Source organism: Vicia villosa, linkage group LG5, assembly GCF_029867415.1.
Source record: "Vicia villosa cultivar HV-30 ecotype Madison, WI linkage group LG5, Vvil1.0, whole genome shotgun sequence".
Lineage (NCBI taxonomy): Eukaryota > Viridiplantae > Streptophyta > Magnoliopsida > Fabales > Fabaceae > Vicia > Vicia villosa.
Genome location: NC_081184.1, coordinates 27,511,154 through 27,530,155, shown reverse-complemented (window position 1 = coordinate 27,530,155; position 19,002 = coordinate 27,511,154). Strand labels below are relative to the sequence as shown.

Genomic DNA, 19,002 nt, shown 5'->3' with positions numbered 1-19,002 from the left:
AAAAAAATCAGAAAAAAATATTTTCTTTTTATTAAATTAATTGTATATATATTATAAGCTAATTTTGTACATAATTAGAATATTTTTCTCTTTAAGTTTAAATTATGTGTATAATTATTTGTATAATTATATGTTATTTAACTTATTAATTTTCAAAACAACTTCAAAAAATCCAAAAAAATTAGTTTTATTTTAAAATTAATTAACAAGCAATATGAACATATTTTAAACTTAATTTTTAGGTTTAAATTTTGTTTCTACCTTTTTCTCATTTTAATTAAATTAATTATGCATTAATCCTAATTAAAATCAATCATACAAAAATCCAAAAATATTTCTTTTATCTTATTGCAATTAAAATTCCTAGATAAAGTGTATAGGTTGTCAAGTTCATGTAAATAGTGTAGTTTACATTTCCCGCACAATCGATGTAATAGCGTAGATTTACTTTCCGCATTTTACATTCCCGCATTTTAATTCCAGTACATATAAAACTGCGTGTATGTCAAAGATAAAAACCGAAGCATTAGATCACTAACTTCAAAGACAAAAACATCTGAATCAAAACACAATCACACTTGCACCTCTTAGGGTAATCCCTCTGTTACTCTTTTCAAAAATCAAATTCTACTGTTTTAAATGCAAAATCGAACCTTTGTTTACATCCGGTAAAAGGATAATTTTCTAAAGGAAATAGGAAAGGACCTTATAAACTTAGGGGAGACCTCCTAATTGCTTGCTCAAAACAAAACAAACAAATGTCTCATATATCATTGTTTTTCAAAATAAAACTTTAAAAAAAAACAATACTTGGTTTATGTCATACCCCAAAATTTGCCCTCACATAATTATGAATGTCATTTTATTTCAATTAAGTGACATGACACATGTGGTAAGAATTTAAGGGCAAAAGGTACAAGAGCGAGAGGTCCCGGGTTCGAGTTCCGCTTCTAACATTTTTTCTTTTTTACTTTGTTTCTAACTATAGTTTTAATATTACTTTCATTCATATTTAAAATCACAAAAAATCATTTTTTATCATTTTTATTTTAATTTTCGCACAAATTAAATGGGCATTTTTAAAAATGGTCAATTTTCACTTTTAGGCATTTTTTAGTTAAAAAAATCACCAAAAATTATGAAATATTCAAAAAATTCAAAAAGGAAACTTTTAATTTTATTTGTTCTATTTTTGACACTTTTTACAACTTGGGGAGCAAGTAATTATTTTCTGATTAATTATTTGGATCCCAATTAATTTTTTACTTATTTTATTTAACCTAATTGTGTCTTATATATACACCAACAATTGACTTTCTCTTTTTTGGGGGTACGACAACTAACCCTTATTTCTCCACCACCATCCTATTTTTCAGAAAATGGTAGATGTCGAAGAAGGCCAGAACAAGCGGAAAGAAACAAGATTCATAAGGAATCGGAGAAAAATCCAGCGGCAAAATCATAGAGAAAAAGACTGAGAGAAAATTCACATAAAATTTTTCTTTACACTATCAAATTACAATTTGTCCTTTCAATCTTCAATACAACAATAACCATGTTTATTCTTTTGTTTTCAACAGACAGGAAGTGAAGTTAGAGTCTGATATTTACCCACAGTTTTGGTGTTCCACTCGCTGAAAGTCTAAAAAGAAAAAGCAAAGGGAAATTAGCTTTCGATCAAGACCACCGCACACCCCCACCGCAAACGACGAACCGCCGCGGGATCTCTCCAATCACAGCGCTTCAGCTTCAACAAAACAACTCAGAGGCGTACACCGACCACTTCCGATTTGAATCCAACGCCTCACGGATCTCCGACGTTACAATATCAACATCATCGCCGTCTCCTATCTTCCGCCGCCGGCATAGAGCACTTAAACAACAACTCGGAGCCGCCTACAAGTCTGACGGTGCATTCACCCCTCCGATCGAAGCCCCACCGCGAGTCCGCCGCTTCGCTGCGCGCAACCACCGCATCGAACGTCAAAAACACCAACTCCGATCGGAACACCTCTACAACCGCCACCAAATCCAATCGCCGGCACTAGAAAGGTTAGATTCTCTTTGTTGTACTCTTCATGGTAGAATTGATGATTGTTATTTCAAGATAAACTTGGTTTGTTGTTTGATTTTGAGAACAATGCAGAGAAAGATTGAGATGAGGAAAGGATGATTTTGCATTCTTATTACGTCCTCATCTTTGACATATGCACTATTAATTATTATTTTTATTTTATTTTTAAAACCAAGGCTGCCACGTGTCATGCTTACATTGGTGTAAGTTAAAATTGACAATTCAATACAAAGTTTGGTTTGTTACAGACTGAAAATGCAACTGCTACGTTACGTATACGTAACTTTCTATCATTACTGTTATTTTTTTATTTTATACTAACTTTAATGTCATTATTTTATTTTTTAAGTAATGTTTTGTTTATTTGATTTATTATTTGATTTATATGCTTAATTTAGTTTATAGAATCATTATTTAAAAATAAAAATCTAAAAAAGATGTATTTTATTTAATTAGTTTAATAATATAAAAACACAAAAGTATTTTATTAGTTTAGATTAGATCTATTAAATTTTGTTCCTCATATAAAAATACAAAAAATATTTAATTTTATTTTAGAATTTAATTGTCACATATACTCTTTCTACCCTTGTCTTGTTTTTGCGAGGTACTACCATCGTGAGCATCGAATTGTTTTGTACATTCATAGCTTGCGCACGCATGCATGGATTAATCAAGATTCTCCGACTGCCAACCATATTAGATCAAATCAAAAGCTAAGTGTTCTTTTCTATTTTAAATATTTTGTTTATTTTATTCTATTTTATTTATTAAATTAGGGTTAACCCTAATTGACATTTGAACCGTAATGCACTCACCCTATTTTTTGTTTGTTATTTTTCCACCTTTTCAGGGTTTGCCAATTGTCAAAGCCTCGAGTATCGGTAACCCTAAACCTTTTCTTATTTATTATTTATTACTTGTGTTAGACCTATGGTATTCTTTTCCCGCTGGTTTCAATTCCCCTTTCCTCCGCTGGTTTCATTTTCCCCTTCCCCGTATTTACTGTTAATATTAATTGTTGTGGTTAGTAACTTTAGGGAGTGCGACCCTGAATTAAATTAGAATCACTTAACTATTATAAGATAATATATTCTGAATTAATCACATGATTGGTGCACACACGCACACTTTTGGGGTAACCTCTCTGTTGTTGCCTTGTTGCCTTGTTGCCTGTTGCCTTGTTGCCTGTTGCCTTGTTGCCTGTTGCCTTGTGTACTTTGCACAATAGCCATGTCCCTCGAATACGAGGATACCTCAGCCATGCTGCCTCGATACAAATAAAGGTCATAAGTCCCTAAATGATGCTGCCTTCGATACACAAATATGACCTCGACCCTCGGAAGTTGCCTACGGAAAAAGGCTGAGGTATCTTCTGGCTGCCTACGAATAAGGCTTATTCTGATCATTACCTTAGACTACCTGCCCTCCTATGGCATGGGACAGTCTTATGGCAAAGGATATTTCGATGACCCTTCTACCTCCAAATGAAAGGCTTCCTGCCCTCTTTTGGCAAGGACTGACCCTTTCATTCTGAAAGGCTAAAAAGAGACCTATCATCTGAGTTTAAGGTAATTGCCCCTAATTGCCTTGCCATGCTCTATTTTCTATATTCTTTCTCAAAATTCTTCAAAAACTGGCTACGCTCATTTACGAGCTAAAGTCCATTTTTTCCCCTTTCATCTACATTTTCTGAAAACGAGCAAGCAAAGCAATTAAGAGCCCATGGAAAACCATGGATGCAAAGGGTGCCTTACACCTTCCCTTTGCGTAAATTACCCCCCGAACTTAGATTTCTTTAAAAGGTTTTTTTCTGTTTCTTTTAGCCTTTCTGAATTTGTTTGGATAAAATAAAAGTCGGTGGCGACTCATGCTTAACCGCGACATTTCGATTATAAAAGTCAGTTCACCGTATTACATAACTGGCGACTCTGCTGGGGATTAAAATTCGATAAAAGAGGGGTTACCTTAAAAGTTTAGGAATCACTAAAATGTTTTCTATTGCTTGCTTTGCTTGTTTTATTTTTCAGGGCTGTTTTGGGAAAATTGAAGGACGAATCCTATTCCCGGGTTCAAGAACACTTAAGATTAGGAGCGGCATAGTCATGGAGACCCCCCTTGTGCATGCTTGGGGTTGGTCAAAATGAAGTTCGCGCTTGAGTTAGGCCTCCACTGGTTATTGTGTACCTCTTTTGCATGAGAGAGGTTTATGCATGTATCTTTGGGTGCGTCGGAGCTCAAGGACCTTTAGTCACCTTTAACCCATCCTGACTTTTAGGAACGTAGTGGGAGGGCTATTCTTGGTGCATGCTAAGTTATGGTCGCTACCCGATACTACAGCTCAGATAGGTTTCTTCCTAAAGTATCATTGCGTGGTATGCATGTACCATGTTCGAGGGTGCTTTAGAGGGGGCTGACAATTCTGAGTCACTTGGTAGAACCCGTTGCTGAAATCTCCTTATCCATAGAAATACCCTTGGGAAGGACACCTGATCAGACTCCATGCAAGCCTTAAGCCAAAAATTGTGTGACTTGTGTGACTTGTGTGACTTGCGTGACTGGTGTGACTTGCTTGTGTTTACTACTAACCTTCATTTCCTCGCAGGTTTTATTGAAAGGACTTGTTTGTCTTTACCATCTCACGCTATGCCTGATGAACTGCATTCGCATAACATTCATGACATCATGACATCATAACATTGCATGCTTACTAACCCTTTCAAGGATCTTAGGAATTTAGAGCGCACAATTTCAGGTGCTCTTATCAAGGGCTGAACTCTTATCAAGGGGCAAGAGGATTTACTTTCCTCTCGCCACATGCCTTCCAATTCAGAGACGTTGTACCTATCAAGGGGCAAGAGGATTTATTTTCCTCTAGCCATATACTTTCAAATTCAGAGGTATCTCGAATCGGAGGCGATGACCCACTCGATATGGTGAGCTTGATTCTCAAAGTCAGAGTTCTTCAGATAAGGCTGCGACCGATTTAATTTCTATATGTCGTGAACTAAATTTCCTAAAGATCCTTGAAAATATTGCATTTGCATTCATAACATCGCATAACAGGTTTCTTACAATAGGTCTCTCATCTCCCTCGCTATTTATTTCAGCATCATGGACCTTGAACAATCTGTCAAAAATCTCCAAGCTCAGAACGACCAATTCCAAGAGATGATCTTTAACTTGGCCAAGGGGCAAGAAGAACTAAAGGCACTTCTGACCGAGAAGGAGAAGGACCAACAAAGGGAGCAAGGTGTGCAAGATAATCAGAGATCCAAGCCTAAGAGGTCCTTTACTCCATTACATATACCGCTGTCTCAAGTTCTCCAACAACTGCTCAATCAGAACTTGATAACTCTGTTACCTCCATATTCATTTCCTACCAATCCCACTCCTGGGTATAAGTACCATGCGAGATGTGCTTATCATTCGAATAGTCCTGGTCATGATACAAAGGATTGTTGGCAATTGAAACACAAGATTCAAGACTTAATTGATGAAAAGGTCGTTGACTTCAACTCACCTGAGGAACCTCACTTGACTAATGTTGTGCGCAATCGGAAAGGTCGCAATGAACGCAACCAATCTGTGAGGACAATTCTGATCTCTACACCAGCTCCACAACAAAGACGCAAGTCCGATGCACCTAGGCGTCAGTTCACAGAGATCAACATGTCGTTGGCTCAGGCATTACAACATTTGTTGAAAGCAAACTTGATTACTGTGAGGGATCCTCCTATAAAGCCCAACACTTCCTCTCCTAACTATAAACCCAATGCGAGGTGCGCATATCATTCCAATAGCCCTGGACACGATACGAATGATTGTTGGTCGTTGAAGAACAAGATCCAAGATATGATCGATGCTGGTGAAATTGAATTCCCTCATCCCAAGACTCCTGTAGTGATCACTACTCCCAGGCACAATCACGACAAGACTGATTAATGTTTAAAGTGGATGAGCTTTTAATCACTAGCTTTACTTTCATTTGCAATTTCTATTCTGTTTGTTTAAACATTCGAATTATGATAGACATTATCTATTTTAATAATCATCATCAGTGCATTGCATATGTTTGTCTTGAATAAATTATTTCGCTATCACTCATTTTAAATTATGTCTTTACTTTGCATATGTTTTGTGATATTCAACTCCTGCTAAAGTTGTATACCTTTTAAGGGAGGATGACGAAAACGATACCGCAACCTTATACAGTATGCTTTTGAACGGACTATGTTGACGATGTACAGGCATTGTTTCAATTCCTAAACAGTGGAGATATAAGGATGTTAATCCCTCGTTAACCCCTTTGAGCCTAAGAAGTAGAAGTTTCTTTCTTGTGCTAATTAAAACCCTTGATCATAACCTGGGGCAGGGTAGTTCTCAGTTAATTTGGTTGTGCATTCTATTTTAAAAGAATCATTCAGTACACCTTTCAACAAAGGTTTCAATCGCAAGCGTTCATCCGTACACATCAAAGAAGTGTTAGAGAGGTCAATCAAAAGCCAATGATGTTTTATCAATCACTAAGCAAGGCAGTCAATATCTTTCAAAAGAGAAAAATGAAAAAACATATATACAAAGAAAAGCCTGCTAAGCAAAAAAATCAAAAGATGACTTAGGCAAAAAATCAAGGCATCTCGCTGACTGTAAGCTCAAAATAGACAGTTCAGGCAAAAGTTAGGGATATCAAAAAGATGGAAAAAAAAAGAAGTCAATAAATTCTTGAACAACTCAAAGTTGTGACTACCAAAAGGAAGAAGTGACTGTCATCTCAAAAGTTCTCTCTGCTTGTGAACCATCATCATTATCAAAGGTGCAAATCCAAAAGTCTCTGGGAACCTGAATGCATAAGTTGAATCAACTGAGCTTAGGATTGAAGATCATCACGAAGAGGGGTGGGTACAATCAAATTTTGAGCCTTTATCCTTTGTTTCTTAAACCGTGAACCAAGCCACGTTACAACCCTTGAAAGTCCTAATTGAAGCATGGTTAGTTCGAAAGCGTACTGTCACCGAAAGGTATCCCGACTCCTTAAGGTTTATTACAAATGTTAAGTTGATATCCTGTTTTTTACAAACATCACGTTTTTATAAATATCATGATTTTACATCTCCAGTTTTAATGTATTTCAAAAACTCAAGGCAGACGTATGCATTGTATCTCATGAATTCATTATTAAACATATTCTGCTACATAATTTCAATGTTAGCGTCAGAATAAATTTGCACAGGGTATGGCTAATGACTGAAAGTTATCCCGACAGACAAGATTACTCCGAGAAGCAATGTCTCCTACATATACAAGGGGCATGGCACGCTTTGCCCAATCAATCTGGGGAAATCAAGTCAAGATTCGAAGAATCTCTCAAATGCCAAAGTGTCAAAGGCATATATCCCAAGTGGATTTCAAACTATTTCCCGATCAATCTGGGGCAATCAAGTCAAGGTTCTAAGAATCTCTCAAGGATGTCAAAAACAATCAGGGGCATGCATCCAAGTAGATCTGAAGCTACTTCCCAACCAACATGGGATATTGTCTTTGGCCTATGATTACTAGGGGCATTTCGCCCATAGTGCACGTCTCATAAAGTCCTCGCGGGGCGAATCTTTTCAAAGTCTCTACTAGCGGGGGCAAATCTATGCAAGTCCAGCTTGACATCTTTATCAAATACTCAGTGGCGTGTCCTAATCAAATCCAGGAATGGTAGTTACTATAATACTGGGGGCAATGTTCAGGGCATCCATGCCTTCCCACAATTCCAACTTCACAATATCATATCCCATCAGAGCAATCCTCAAGAAAATATCTTCAAACTTACTCGTCCCGACAAAGACATGACTCCCCAACAGAGTTTACATCTTCAACATTACCGGTTCTCCAACACTTTTCTCTTCTCCAACATGGTTTCCCTTTATCCCCAATCAGGGAATATCAAGTTACTGATCATCCCCAAGCAGAAATTATAAATCCCCAGCTAAGCATCTTCAAGACGAAATCAAACATCAAAAACACAAAGACCTGGAGATTTATTTTCTCGACGAAGATAACATAAATCATATTCGCATACCACATGACACAAACATACATCGCATACATCACTGCATAACAAATCCATAACATATGAAGTTTCTCATTTATTTTGAGATACTCATTACATAAACACATGCATCATGACATAAGAAAACTAACCTCTACTTTTCAGGATACTACTACCTCTATTTTCAAGTATTAAGTCGACACCTTTGACGGTTCCTTAATATATCGAGAGTTAAGTCGATACCTTTGACGGTTCCTTAACAACCCACATCAAGAGTTAAGTCGACACCTTTGACGGTTCCTTAACGACATACTTCAGATATAAGTCGACACCTTTGACGGTTCCTTATATAATCTATCTACATATCTGAGTCGATACCTTTGACGGTGCCTCAATGATATGCTTCAGAGTTAAGTCGATACCTTTGACGGTTCCTTAACAACCCACATCAAGAGTTAAGTCGACACCTTTGACGGTTCCTTAACGACATACTTCAGATATAAGTCGACACCTTTGATGGTTCCTTATACAATCTATCTACATATCTGAGTCGATACCTTTGACGGTGCCTCAATGATATGCTTCAGAGTTAAGTCGATACCTTTGACGGTTCATTAACAACCCACATCAAGAGTTAAGTCGACACCTTTGACGGTTCCTTAACGACATACTTCAGATATAAGTCGACACCTTTGACGGTTCCTTATACAATCTATCCGCATATCTGAGTCGATACCTTTGACGGTGCCTCAACAATATGCTTCGAATGTAAGTCGATACCTTTGACGGTTCCTTAAATAACCCAACACAGATTTGAGTCGATACCTTTGACGGTTCCTCAACATTCAAAAGAGGGAAGACAGCAAAAGCAGAAATTGCGTAACAATCTATGCTCCAACAGCTATCAGATGGCATCTACAAGCCCATCTCCGACAAAAGTCCCTACTTCAAATAGGGCAAATTTCTTGGTATTCTAGTGTTCAATCACCTTCTACCTTCAGATTCCGATAGGCACACATGCCAGTCTACATCTTCAGATATAAGAAGATTGAACAGGGGCAGCTGTCATACCCCAAAATTTGCCCTCACATAATTATGAATGTCATTTTATTTCAATTAAGTGACATGACACATGTGGTAAGAATTTAAGGGCAAAAGGTACAAGAGCGAGAGGTCCCGGGTTCGAGTTCCGCTTCTAACATTTTTTCTTTTTTACTTTGTTTCTAACTATAGTTTTAATATTACTTTCATTCATATTTAAAATCACAAAAAATCATTTTTTATCATTTTTATTTTAATTTTCGCACAAATTAAATGGGCATTTTTAAAAATGGTCAATTTTCACTTTTAGGCATTTTTTAGTTAAAAAAATCACCAAAAATTATGAAATATTCAAAAAATTCAAAAAGGAAACTTTTAATTTTATTTGTTCTATTTTTGACACTTTTTACAACTTGGGGAGCAAGTAATTATTTTCTGATTAATTATTTGGATCCCAATTAATTTTTTACTTATTTTATTTAACCTAATTGTGTCTTATATATACACCAACAATTGACTTTCTCTTTTTTGGGGGTACGACAACTAACCCTTATTTCTCCACCACCATCCTATTTTTCAGAAAATGGTAGATGTCGAAGAAGGCCAGAACAAGCGGAAAGAAACAAGATTCATAAGGAATCGGAGAAAAATCCAACGGCAAAATCATAGAGAAAAAGACTGAGAGAAAATTCACATAAAATTTTTCTTTACACTATCAAATTACAATTTGTCCTTTCAATCTTCAATACAACAATAACCATGTTTATTCTTTTGTTTTCAACAGACAGGAAGTGAAGTTAGAGTCTGATATTTACCCACAGTTTTGGTGTTCCACTCGCTGAAAGTCTAAAAAGAAAAAGCAAAGGGAAATTAGCTTTCGATCAAGACCACCGCACACCCCCACCGCAAACGACGAACCGCCGCGGGATCTCTCCAATCACAGCGCTTCAGCTTCAACAAAACAACTCAGAGGCGTACACCGACCACTTCCGATTTGAATCCAACGCCTCACGGATCTCCGACGTTACAATATCAACATCATCGCCGTCTCCTATCTTCCGCCGCCGGCATAGAGCACTTAAACAACAACTCGGAGCCGCCTACAAGTCTGACGGTGCATTCACCCCTCCGATCGAAGCCCCACCGCGAGTCCGCCGCTTCGCTGCGCGCAACCACCGCATCGAACGTCAAAAACACCAACTCCGATCGGAACACCTCTACAACCGCCACCAAATCCAATCGCCGGCACTAGAAAGGTTAGATTCTCTTTGTTGTACTCTTCATGGTAGAATTGATGATTGTTATTTCAAGATAAACTTGGTTTTTTGTTTGATTTTGAGAACAATGCAGAGAAAGATTGAGATGAGGAAAGGATGATTTTGCATTCTTATTACGTCCTCATCTTTGACATATGCACTATTAATTATTATTTTTATTTTATTTTTAAAACCAAGGCTGCCACGTGTCATGCTTATATTGGTGTAAGTTAAAATTGACAATTCAATACAAAGTTTGGTTTGTTACAGACTGAAAATGCAACTGCTACGTTACGTATACGTAACTTTCTATCTTTACTGTTATTTTTTTATTTTATACTAACTTTAATGTCATTATTTTATTTTTTAAGTAATGTTTTGTTTATTTGATTTATTATTTGATTTATATGCTTAATTTAGTTTATAGAATCATTATTTAAAAATAAAAATCTAAAAAAGATGTATTTTATTTAATTAGTTTAATAATATAAAAACACAAAAGTATTTTATTAGTTTAGATTCGATCTATTAAATTTTGTTCCTCATATAAAAATACAAAAAATATTTAATTTTATTTTAGAATTTAATTGTCACATATACTCTTTCTACCCTTGTCTTGTTTTTGCGAGGTACTACCATCGTGAGCATCGAATTGTTTTGTACATTCATAGCTTGCGCACGCATGCATGGATTAATCAAGATTCTCCGACTGCCAACCATATTAGATCAAATCAAAAGCTAAGTGTTCTTTTCTATTTTAAATATTTTGTTTATTTTATTCTATTTTATTTATTAAATTAGGGTTAACCCTAATTGACATTTGAACCGTAATGCACTCACCCTATTTTTTGTTTGTTATTTTTCCACCTTTTCAGGGTTTGCCAATTGTCAAAGCCTCGAGTATCGGTAACCCTAAACCTTTTCTTATTTATTATTTATTACTTGTGTTAGACCTATGGTATTCTTTTCCCGCTGGTTTCAATTCCCCTTTCCTCCGCTGGTTTCATTTTCCCCTTCCCCGTATTTACTGTTAATATTAATTGTTGTGGTTAGTAACTTTAGGGAGTGCAACCCTGAATTAAATTAGAATCACTTAACTATTATAAGATAATATATTCTGAATTAATCACATGATTGGTGCACACACGCACACTTTTGGGGTAACCTCTCTGTTGTTGCCTTGTTGCCTTGTTGCCTGTTGCCTTGTTGCCTGTTGCCTTGTGTACTTTGCAGAATAGCCATGTCCCTCGAATACGAGGATACCTCAGCCATGCTGCCTCGATACAAATAAAGGTCATAAGTCCCTAAATGATGCTGCCTTCGATACACAAATATGACCTCGACCCTCGGAAGTTGCCTACGGAAAAAGGCTGAGGTATCTTCTGGCTGCCTACGAATAAGGCTTATTCTGATCATTACCTTAGACTACCTGCCCTCCTATGGCATGGGACAGTCTTATGGCAAAGGATATTTCGATGACCCTTCTACCTCCAAACGAAAGGCTTCCTGCCCTCTTATGGCAAGGACTGACCCTTTCATTCTGAAAGGCTAAAAAGAGACCTATCATCTGAGTTTAAGGTAATTGCCCCTAATTGCCTTGCCATGCTCTATTTTCTATATTCTTTCTCAAAATTCTTCAAAAACTGGCTACGCTCATTTACGAGCTAAAGTCCATTTTTTCCCCTTTCATCTACATTTTCTGAAAACGAGCAAGCAAAGCAATTAAGAGCCCATGGAAAACCATGGATGCAAAGGGTGCCTTACACCTTCCCTTTGCGTAAATTACCCCCCGAACTTAGATTTCTTTAAAAGGTTTTTTTCTGTTTCTTTTAGCCTTTCTGAATTTGTTTGGATAAAATAAAAGTCGGTGGCGACTCATGCTTAACCGCGACATTTCGATTATAAAAGTCAGTTCACCGTATTACAATATATATCCAAACAAGGATCATTACGAAGTTAACGTTCTTTTTTCAAAACATCCTTCGAAAAGTAAAACACTTTGTATACATCCGCACAAGGATCATTATAAAGTCAATTTACAAAAATGAATTTTAAGACCACATACAAGCATTTCAAGGCAAGACAAATGATTCAAAACAAGTGAGCTAAGCAAATAAGAGCCCATGGATAACCATGGATACAAAGGGTGCTAACACCTTCCCTTTGTATAACCTACCCCCTTACCCAAAATCTCTTAAAGGTCTTTTTCTGTTTCTTTTATAAACCTTTCCTTAATTGGATAAAATAAAAGTCGGTGGTGACTCTCTGATTTTCAAAATTCAAAAAGCAAAAGAAGAGTCAGTTCGTATCTCTCACACGAGAGGTAGTAAAAAATCGAGCGCACGACAGAACTGGCGACTCTGCTGGGGATTTCCAAAAACAAAATGTTTTCAAAAGGGGTTACCTTAAGAGTATTGATCACTTCGATGTTTTCAATTGCTTGTCTTGATTGATCTATTTTTCAAAGGTTTGTTTGGGTATTTGCTTGTGTGAAAGATTCTAACCCGAATCTCGAGATACCTTAAGTATGTGACAATAGACCAAGGAAACTGTACGGCATGTACCGATACGGTTAATCTGGTAGTCACCGTTAGTGCGACACTTTGGTTTATACTGATATCCCTTGAAAACGATCAAGGAGTATGTTAGGCTTCCGAAATGTCATTAAACACTAATTTGTCTTAGAACCTTTAGTTGAACTTGACTTGTGGCCTATTAAGTGACTGGCTTTGAAATTGATCGAAGTTAGTTATCCTCGAGGAATATTTTGATCGGCCGTCCGAGCGCCGTATTGAGATGTTGTCTCCAAGGATCATAGAACCCGAATACTATTCTAGGACAGGTTTTAACCAACTCAACTTCAGTGGGGAGGGTATCACCTATCAACCTCATGCAAGCCTTTAAACCTAAGGCTATTGTTTGATTTGTTTGTGTGTGCCACATGTTTGACATCATGACATCATAAGCATCATAAACATATCATTTTCTCACTAATCATTTCAAGGATCGAAGAGTTTACCTTTGTTATGTTTTTACAGGTAATGGCTCCCGCTACCAGAGATTATATCCGGATCAACATCTTGACAGTACCATCTGAACTTAAGGACTTAATATCAGAATTTCCCAGAAATGCTCAATTCACCGAAAAGCACGGTCACCTACTCCATTTGGTTACCTCAAAATTTGAAGAAGACATGATACGGGTCCTGTTCCAGTTCTTTGATCCCGAACATCATTGTTTTACATTTCCTGATTACCAGTTGGTACCTACTTTGGAAGAATTCTCTGAACTGATTGGGTTACCTGTTCGAGATCAATTACCTTTCACTGGTTTAGAAAAGATTCCAAAACCTGAAATCATTGTTGCTGCCTTACATTTGCAAAAGTCAGAAATCGAGTCCAATTGGGAAACAAAGAGTGGAGTCAAGGGTTTGCTTGCTAAGTTCTTAATGGAAAAGGCTCGATTACTACTAAAAAACAGAAGTTACCTAGCTTTTAAGGAAGTTGTGGCTCTTTTGATCTATGGGTTGGTTTTATTCCCTAATCCCGACCAGTTCATAAGTATACACATTATCAACATTTTCTTAACCCGCAACCCGGTACCTACCTTGCTGGGAGACATACTACATTCTTTACACACTCGTACAATGAAAAAAACGAGGAACTCTTATGTTCTGTGTACCACTACTGGCTAGATGGTTTACATTACACCTTCCCCGATCAGTGTTAAGAAATGAACAAAGGATGCAATGGTCTCGCAGGATTATGTCTTTGTCTCATTCAGATATCCGGTGGAACAACTTCTTTCAAAGAGACATTACTATCATTGACCATTGTGGAGAGTACCCTAATGTGCCACTCCTTGGCATCAAGGGAGGCATCACTTACAACCCCTCTTTAGCTTTGCGCCAATTTGGATATGCGCGAAGAAACGGCCCTCATGACATGATTATCCGTGGCATTGTGTTCGACTACGAAGATGATTCCCAAAGATATCGATGAAGGTTTATACGTGCTTGGGGCAGTGTCTACAAAGTAGAAAGCAAAACTTTAGGACAATGGAACTCTATTCCTATGGAGCCTTACCTCAGATGGGTGCGTGCTCATGCTCAGAAGTTCATCATGCCATATCCTGCTATTCTACCTATGACTATTGAGCCAGAAGTCGAAGGGGACGAACCTCGAGTTGTTCTACAGCCGGACATGCCAACTGACCTGGAAGAGCTGCAGGAATCTTGGGTTCAACTAAGAGAAGAAAGAGACACCTTCAAAGCACACTGTCAAGACTATGAGAGGAAAGTGTTGGAGCTCACCAGACAACTCCAGGAAGAACAGCAGATCAACACATTCCTAGGTGCAAAGAGAAAGCGTCCATGGGAGGCTTGAGGAATCCTTTATTTTCTTTATTTTGTAAAGCCCGAATGAGGCAAAGAAAAAAAAAGAAAAAGAAAAGAAAAGAAAAAAAAAAGAAGTAAATTGTTTGAATAATAAATGTTTGTTTCTCTTTTTTAACAAATCTAAATTCTAAGATCCTTGAAAACATTGCATATGCATTTCATCCATAAATATTGCATAACAGGTTCACATGATGGGTTTCTCATCTCCTCGCTGTTTATTTCAGTTAGAAGAGATGGATTCCGAAACAATCGTCAAGAATCTCGAAGCACAGAACGCCCAAGTTCAGGTAGCAATTCTGGAGCTAGCAAAGGGGCAACAAGAACTGAAAGCCCTGATAATCAAAAAGAAAAAGAAGCCCAAAGGATCTGCAGACTTAAGTCACCTTGCAAGGAAGGTCAAAATCCCATTCAAAAGGCCCAAAAAGGCATTGATCCCTAAAATAGTCGGTGAAGGTGATCGAGAAGACAATCACAGCAACTAGGGTTCTGCCAAACCCTCCCTCTCTTCTAACGAAGAAGATTATCATTCTGAAGACGAACAGGGTGATGACAAATACCAGCAGTTGGAAGAACGCATGAAAGCTATGGAGATACAAAAAATACCTGGTTTAGACTTCAATGACCTTGGGTTAGTCTCAGATATTGTTATCCCTCCAAAATTCAAAGTTCCTGTCTTTGCAAAGTATGATGGAGTTTCTTGCCCAAAACTGCATCTGAGGTCCTATGTAAGGAAGATACTACCTCATACAACAGATAACAAATTGTGGATTCATTTCTTCCAGGAAAGTATGTCGGGTACACAACTCGAGTGGTACTACCAACTGGAAAGTACAAAAGTTCACACCTGGGAAGATTTGGCTGCTGCTTTCTACAAACAGTATCAATACAACGCTGACCTCGCACCAACCCGTACTCAACTACGAGGCATGTCTATGGCACCAAAAGAAAGTTTCAAAGGGTATGCACAAAAGTGGAGAGATCTGGCTGGAAGGGTTCAACCACCCTTATCTGATCGCGAGCTAGTCGACATGTTCATGGGCACTTTAACTGGCCCTTTCTACAGTCATTTACTGGGAAGCTCATCATCAGGTTTCACTGACTTGATATTAACTGGAGAGCGTGTTGAAAGCGGTATTCAAAGTGGAAAAATCCAAATAGGCTCCTCCTCTGGTACTACAAAGTGGCCCATCAGTGGGAGAAATGAAGTCAATACAATGCATAGTCAGAAAGGTCGCAAAAATGAGCATTACCAATCTGTAGGGGCTGTTCTGATCTCTGCATCCACATCTCAAAAAGATCAACCACCGAAATATACGCGTCGACCAGATGCACCAAGAAGAAACTTCACCAGAATCAATATGCCAATCTCTCAAGCATTGCAGCATTTGTTAAAAGCAGATCTGATCACATTGAAAGATCTTCCAAAGAATGTCAACACTTCCTCTCCGAGTTATCGCCCCGATGCAACATGTGCATACCATTCTAACTGTCCAGGACATGACGCAGATCACTGTTGGACCCTGAAAAATAAAATACAAGACATGATAGATGCTGGGGAAATTGAGTTCGATCCTCCAGAGACTCCAAATGTCATCACTACACCTATGCCGAAACACGATAAGACGGTTAATGCTATCATAGACACTGTTTATATCTATGATGTGAGAGAATTGTCAACTCCGCTCCTTGAAGTCAAAAGAAAGCTAATACGAGCTGGTTACTTTCCAGGTTGTGACCCTGATTGCTTTTATTGTGCACACCTACCCAATGGTTGTGAGAATCTGAAAATAGGAATTCAAAAGTGGATGGATCGTCGTATCATTATGTTTGAGAGGCTCCCTTCTATGGACGATTTATGCGAAGTTTTTGCAAATGGGATGAGAATAGAGGACGTCTCAGTGGTTTCTAACATACCATTGAAAATCCCTACCAAAACCCCTTTCAAAATTTCTGCTGCACCCAAAGTGGCATCGGTAATCATTACCAGTCCGGCTCCATTTCCATACTCCTCAGACAAAACTGTCCCGTGGAGTTATGGCACTAATGTTTATGTCCATGGAGTTAAGCAAGACACCTTGACTGAAGAGGCCATGAATTTTACTACTCCAACTGTTGATAATATTGTGGGTACTAGTAAGATTACGAGAAGTGGAAGGATCTTTTCACCAGAAATTTCTCCAAATGTTGCTACTAATTCAGTCCAGGTCCCAGTTCCTAATCAAGATATCAACGCTCGAGGCAAAGAGCCATTAGTTGAACCAGTTCAAGTACCGGTGGAAACCACTGTTGAAGATCCGTCGAAGCAAGAAATGGAGGAAATATTGAAAATCATCTGCAAAAGTGATTACAATATTGTCGAACAACTGGGGCACACTGCTTCAAAGATTTCAATGTTGTCTTTGCTAAAATATTCAGAGGCTCATGCCAAGGCCCTGATGAAGTTCCTGAAAGCTGCACATGTACCACAGGAGATTTCAGTCGATCAATTTGAAAATTGTGTTACCAGTCTAACAGTGAACAATGGTCTCGGTTTCTCTGATGCTGATTTAACCCCTGCTGGGAAAAATCACAATAAAGCCCTGCACATCTCCATTGAATGTAACGGCACCACTTTGTCTCATGTGCTGGTGGACAACGGTTCCTCTTTGAACGTGTTACCAAAAGCAGTACTGGAAAAACTTGACTTCGAAGGAGTTGTGTTACAACCAAGCGATGTTGTGGTAAGAGCCTTCGACGGGTCAACAAGAACAGTGTATGGAAAAGTGAAGCTCCCAATCAGAGTGGGCTCTCAGATCTTTGATTCTACCTTTTACGTAATGGAAATTCACCCAGCATATTCCTGTTTACTAGGACGCCCTTGGATACATGGGGCAAATGCTGTAACTTCTACCCTGCATCAGAAGTTAAAGTATCCGGTAAAAGGCAAGATCGTCACAGTTTATGGCGAAGAAGAGTATGTGGTTAGCCACCTGAGCAACTCCAAGTATGTTGAGATGGATGGAGAATTCATCGAAACTCCCTGCCAATCTTTTGAGGTGGTCCCTCCAGATGTCTCTACTGCCAAACATATCTCTGTTACTCCTGCTACAAAAGTAACTCCAACTATGGCTTCTCTCAAAGATGCCAAAGCTGTGATCGAAGAAGGTGGTTGCACAGTATGGGGACAGCTCCTCGATGTACCTTACACGTTCGATAAGCTAGGCCTGGGCTATGCTAATAGAAATCAGAAGAACGATCAAAGTCCTCGTTCTGGAGGATCAATGTCACATTTCATCAGCCAAGGAGTGAACGCTATTGAAGACGATGGAGTGATCTTGAACCATATTCCACCTGTTTCCATGGAAGTTTGGGATACTTTGGGAGAACCAAGCGGCGGGTATGATTTTCTAGTAAAGTACACTGCACCTCAGAGTTATTTTATTACCATGGAAGACATTACCCCAACTGGATGGGGTGATCAGTTTGAAGATTGCAAAAGTTTCACAAGTTCCATCGTTGAGCAATATCAAAGTCCACCTAGTCCAAAAGAAGTCTGGGATACACTAGGAGAACCAAGTGGCATGTATGACTTTATGGTGAAGTATTCTGCTCCCCTGAGCTCGCAGATTGCTATTAAAGACATCACCCCAACTGGATGGGACAACCATTTCGAAGACAATATGACATTCACAAGCCCTGTCGCTTTTGAAGAAGTCTAGGAAACACCAAATAACGAGAATGATTTCCTGACACAAAACACTGCTCCCCAGAATGCACAAGTTTCCCTCAAAGACATCATTCCAACTGGATGGGACGATCTTATCGGGTATCTCGCTCAGCCAACAGAGGTATATCAGCCTGGGCTCTTGTATCCAGCAGAGTATCTTGCCTATCCCGAAGGATCAACAGCTCATTTCTCCACCAAAGAAATCAATGCTGTGGAAGACGAAGAAGACAGCTGCAACTGAAGCAGCTGGATACTCCCTGCTCACAACAATGGATTGAACAACTGGGAAGCTGAGGATGTGATCTCCTTTGATCAGGAGTAAATGCAATTTCCTATTTTCGTTGTTTATATGTGCAAAGATAAAAATGGTTCCTGTGCTGTCGAACCATGAACTTGAAAGCCGTGTGCCTTGCCCGAAACACACTGGTCCTTTTATAAGGGTTTGTCATATCATGATCATGTTCATTCAATAAAATCATGGGACGTTT

General features: G+C 38.4%; 1 protein-coding gene across 3 annotated transcripts; it reads left to right on the top strand.

The window, feature by feature from the left end:
* The first annotated feature begins 851 nt into the window (after positions 1 to 851).
* On the top strand, positions 852 to 18,507 carry LOC131601492 (uncharacterized). 3 transcript variants are annotated; one of them, XM_058873325.1, is made up of 4 exons: positions 853 to 2,958; positions 5,185 to 11,317; positions 13,450 to 14,765; positions 15,033 to 18,507. In XM_058873325.1, the coding sequence occupies exon 4, from the start codon at positions 15,384 to 15,386 to the stop codon at positions 18,504 to 18,506; it is 3,123 nt and encodes a 1,040-aa protein (XP_058729308.1). In that variant the 5' UTR covers positions 853 to 2,958; positions 5,185 to 11,317; positions 13,450 to 14,765; positions 15,033 to 15,383; the 3' UTR covers position 18,507. The 3 variants fall into 3 exon arrangements, with proteins under 3 accessions (XP_058729307.1, XP_058729308.1, XP_058729309.1); XM_058873324.1 differs by having other exon boundaries at positions 852 to 2,958; positions 13,450 to 18,507; XM_058873326.1 differs by having other exon boundaries at positions 858 to 2,958; positions 9,736 to 11,317; positions 13,450 to 18,507.
* The last annotated feature ends 495 nt before the right edge of the window (positions 18,508 to 19,002 follow it).

Bases quoted from the DNA above. Each gene is read 5' to 3' on its own strand.
- LOC131601492 (XM_058873324.1), top strand. From the start codon at position 15,384: ATGAAAGCTATGGAGATACAAAAAATACCTGGTTTAGACTTCAATGAC.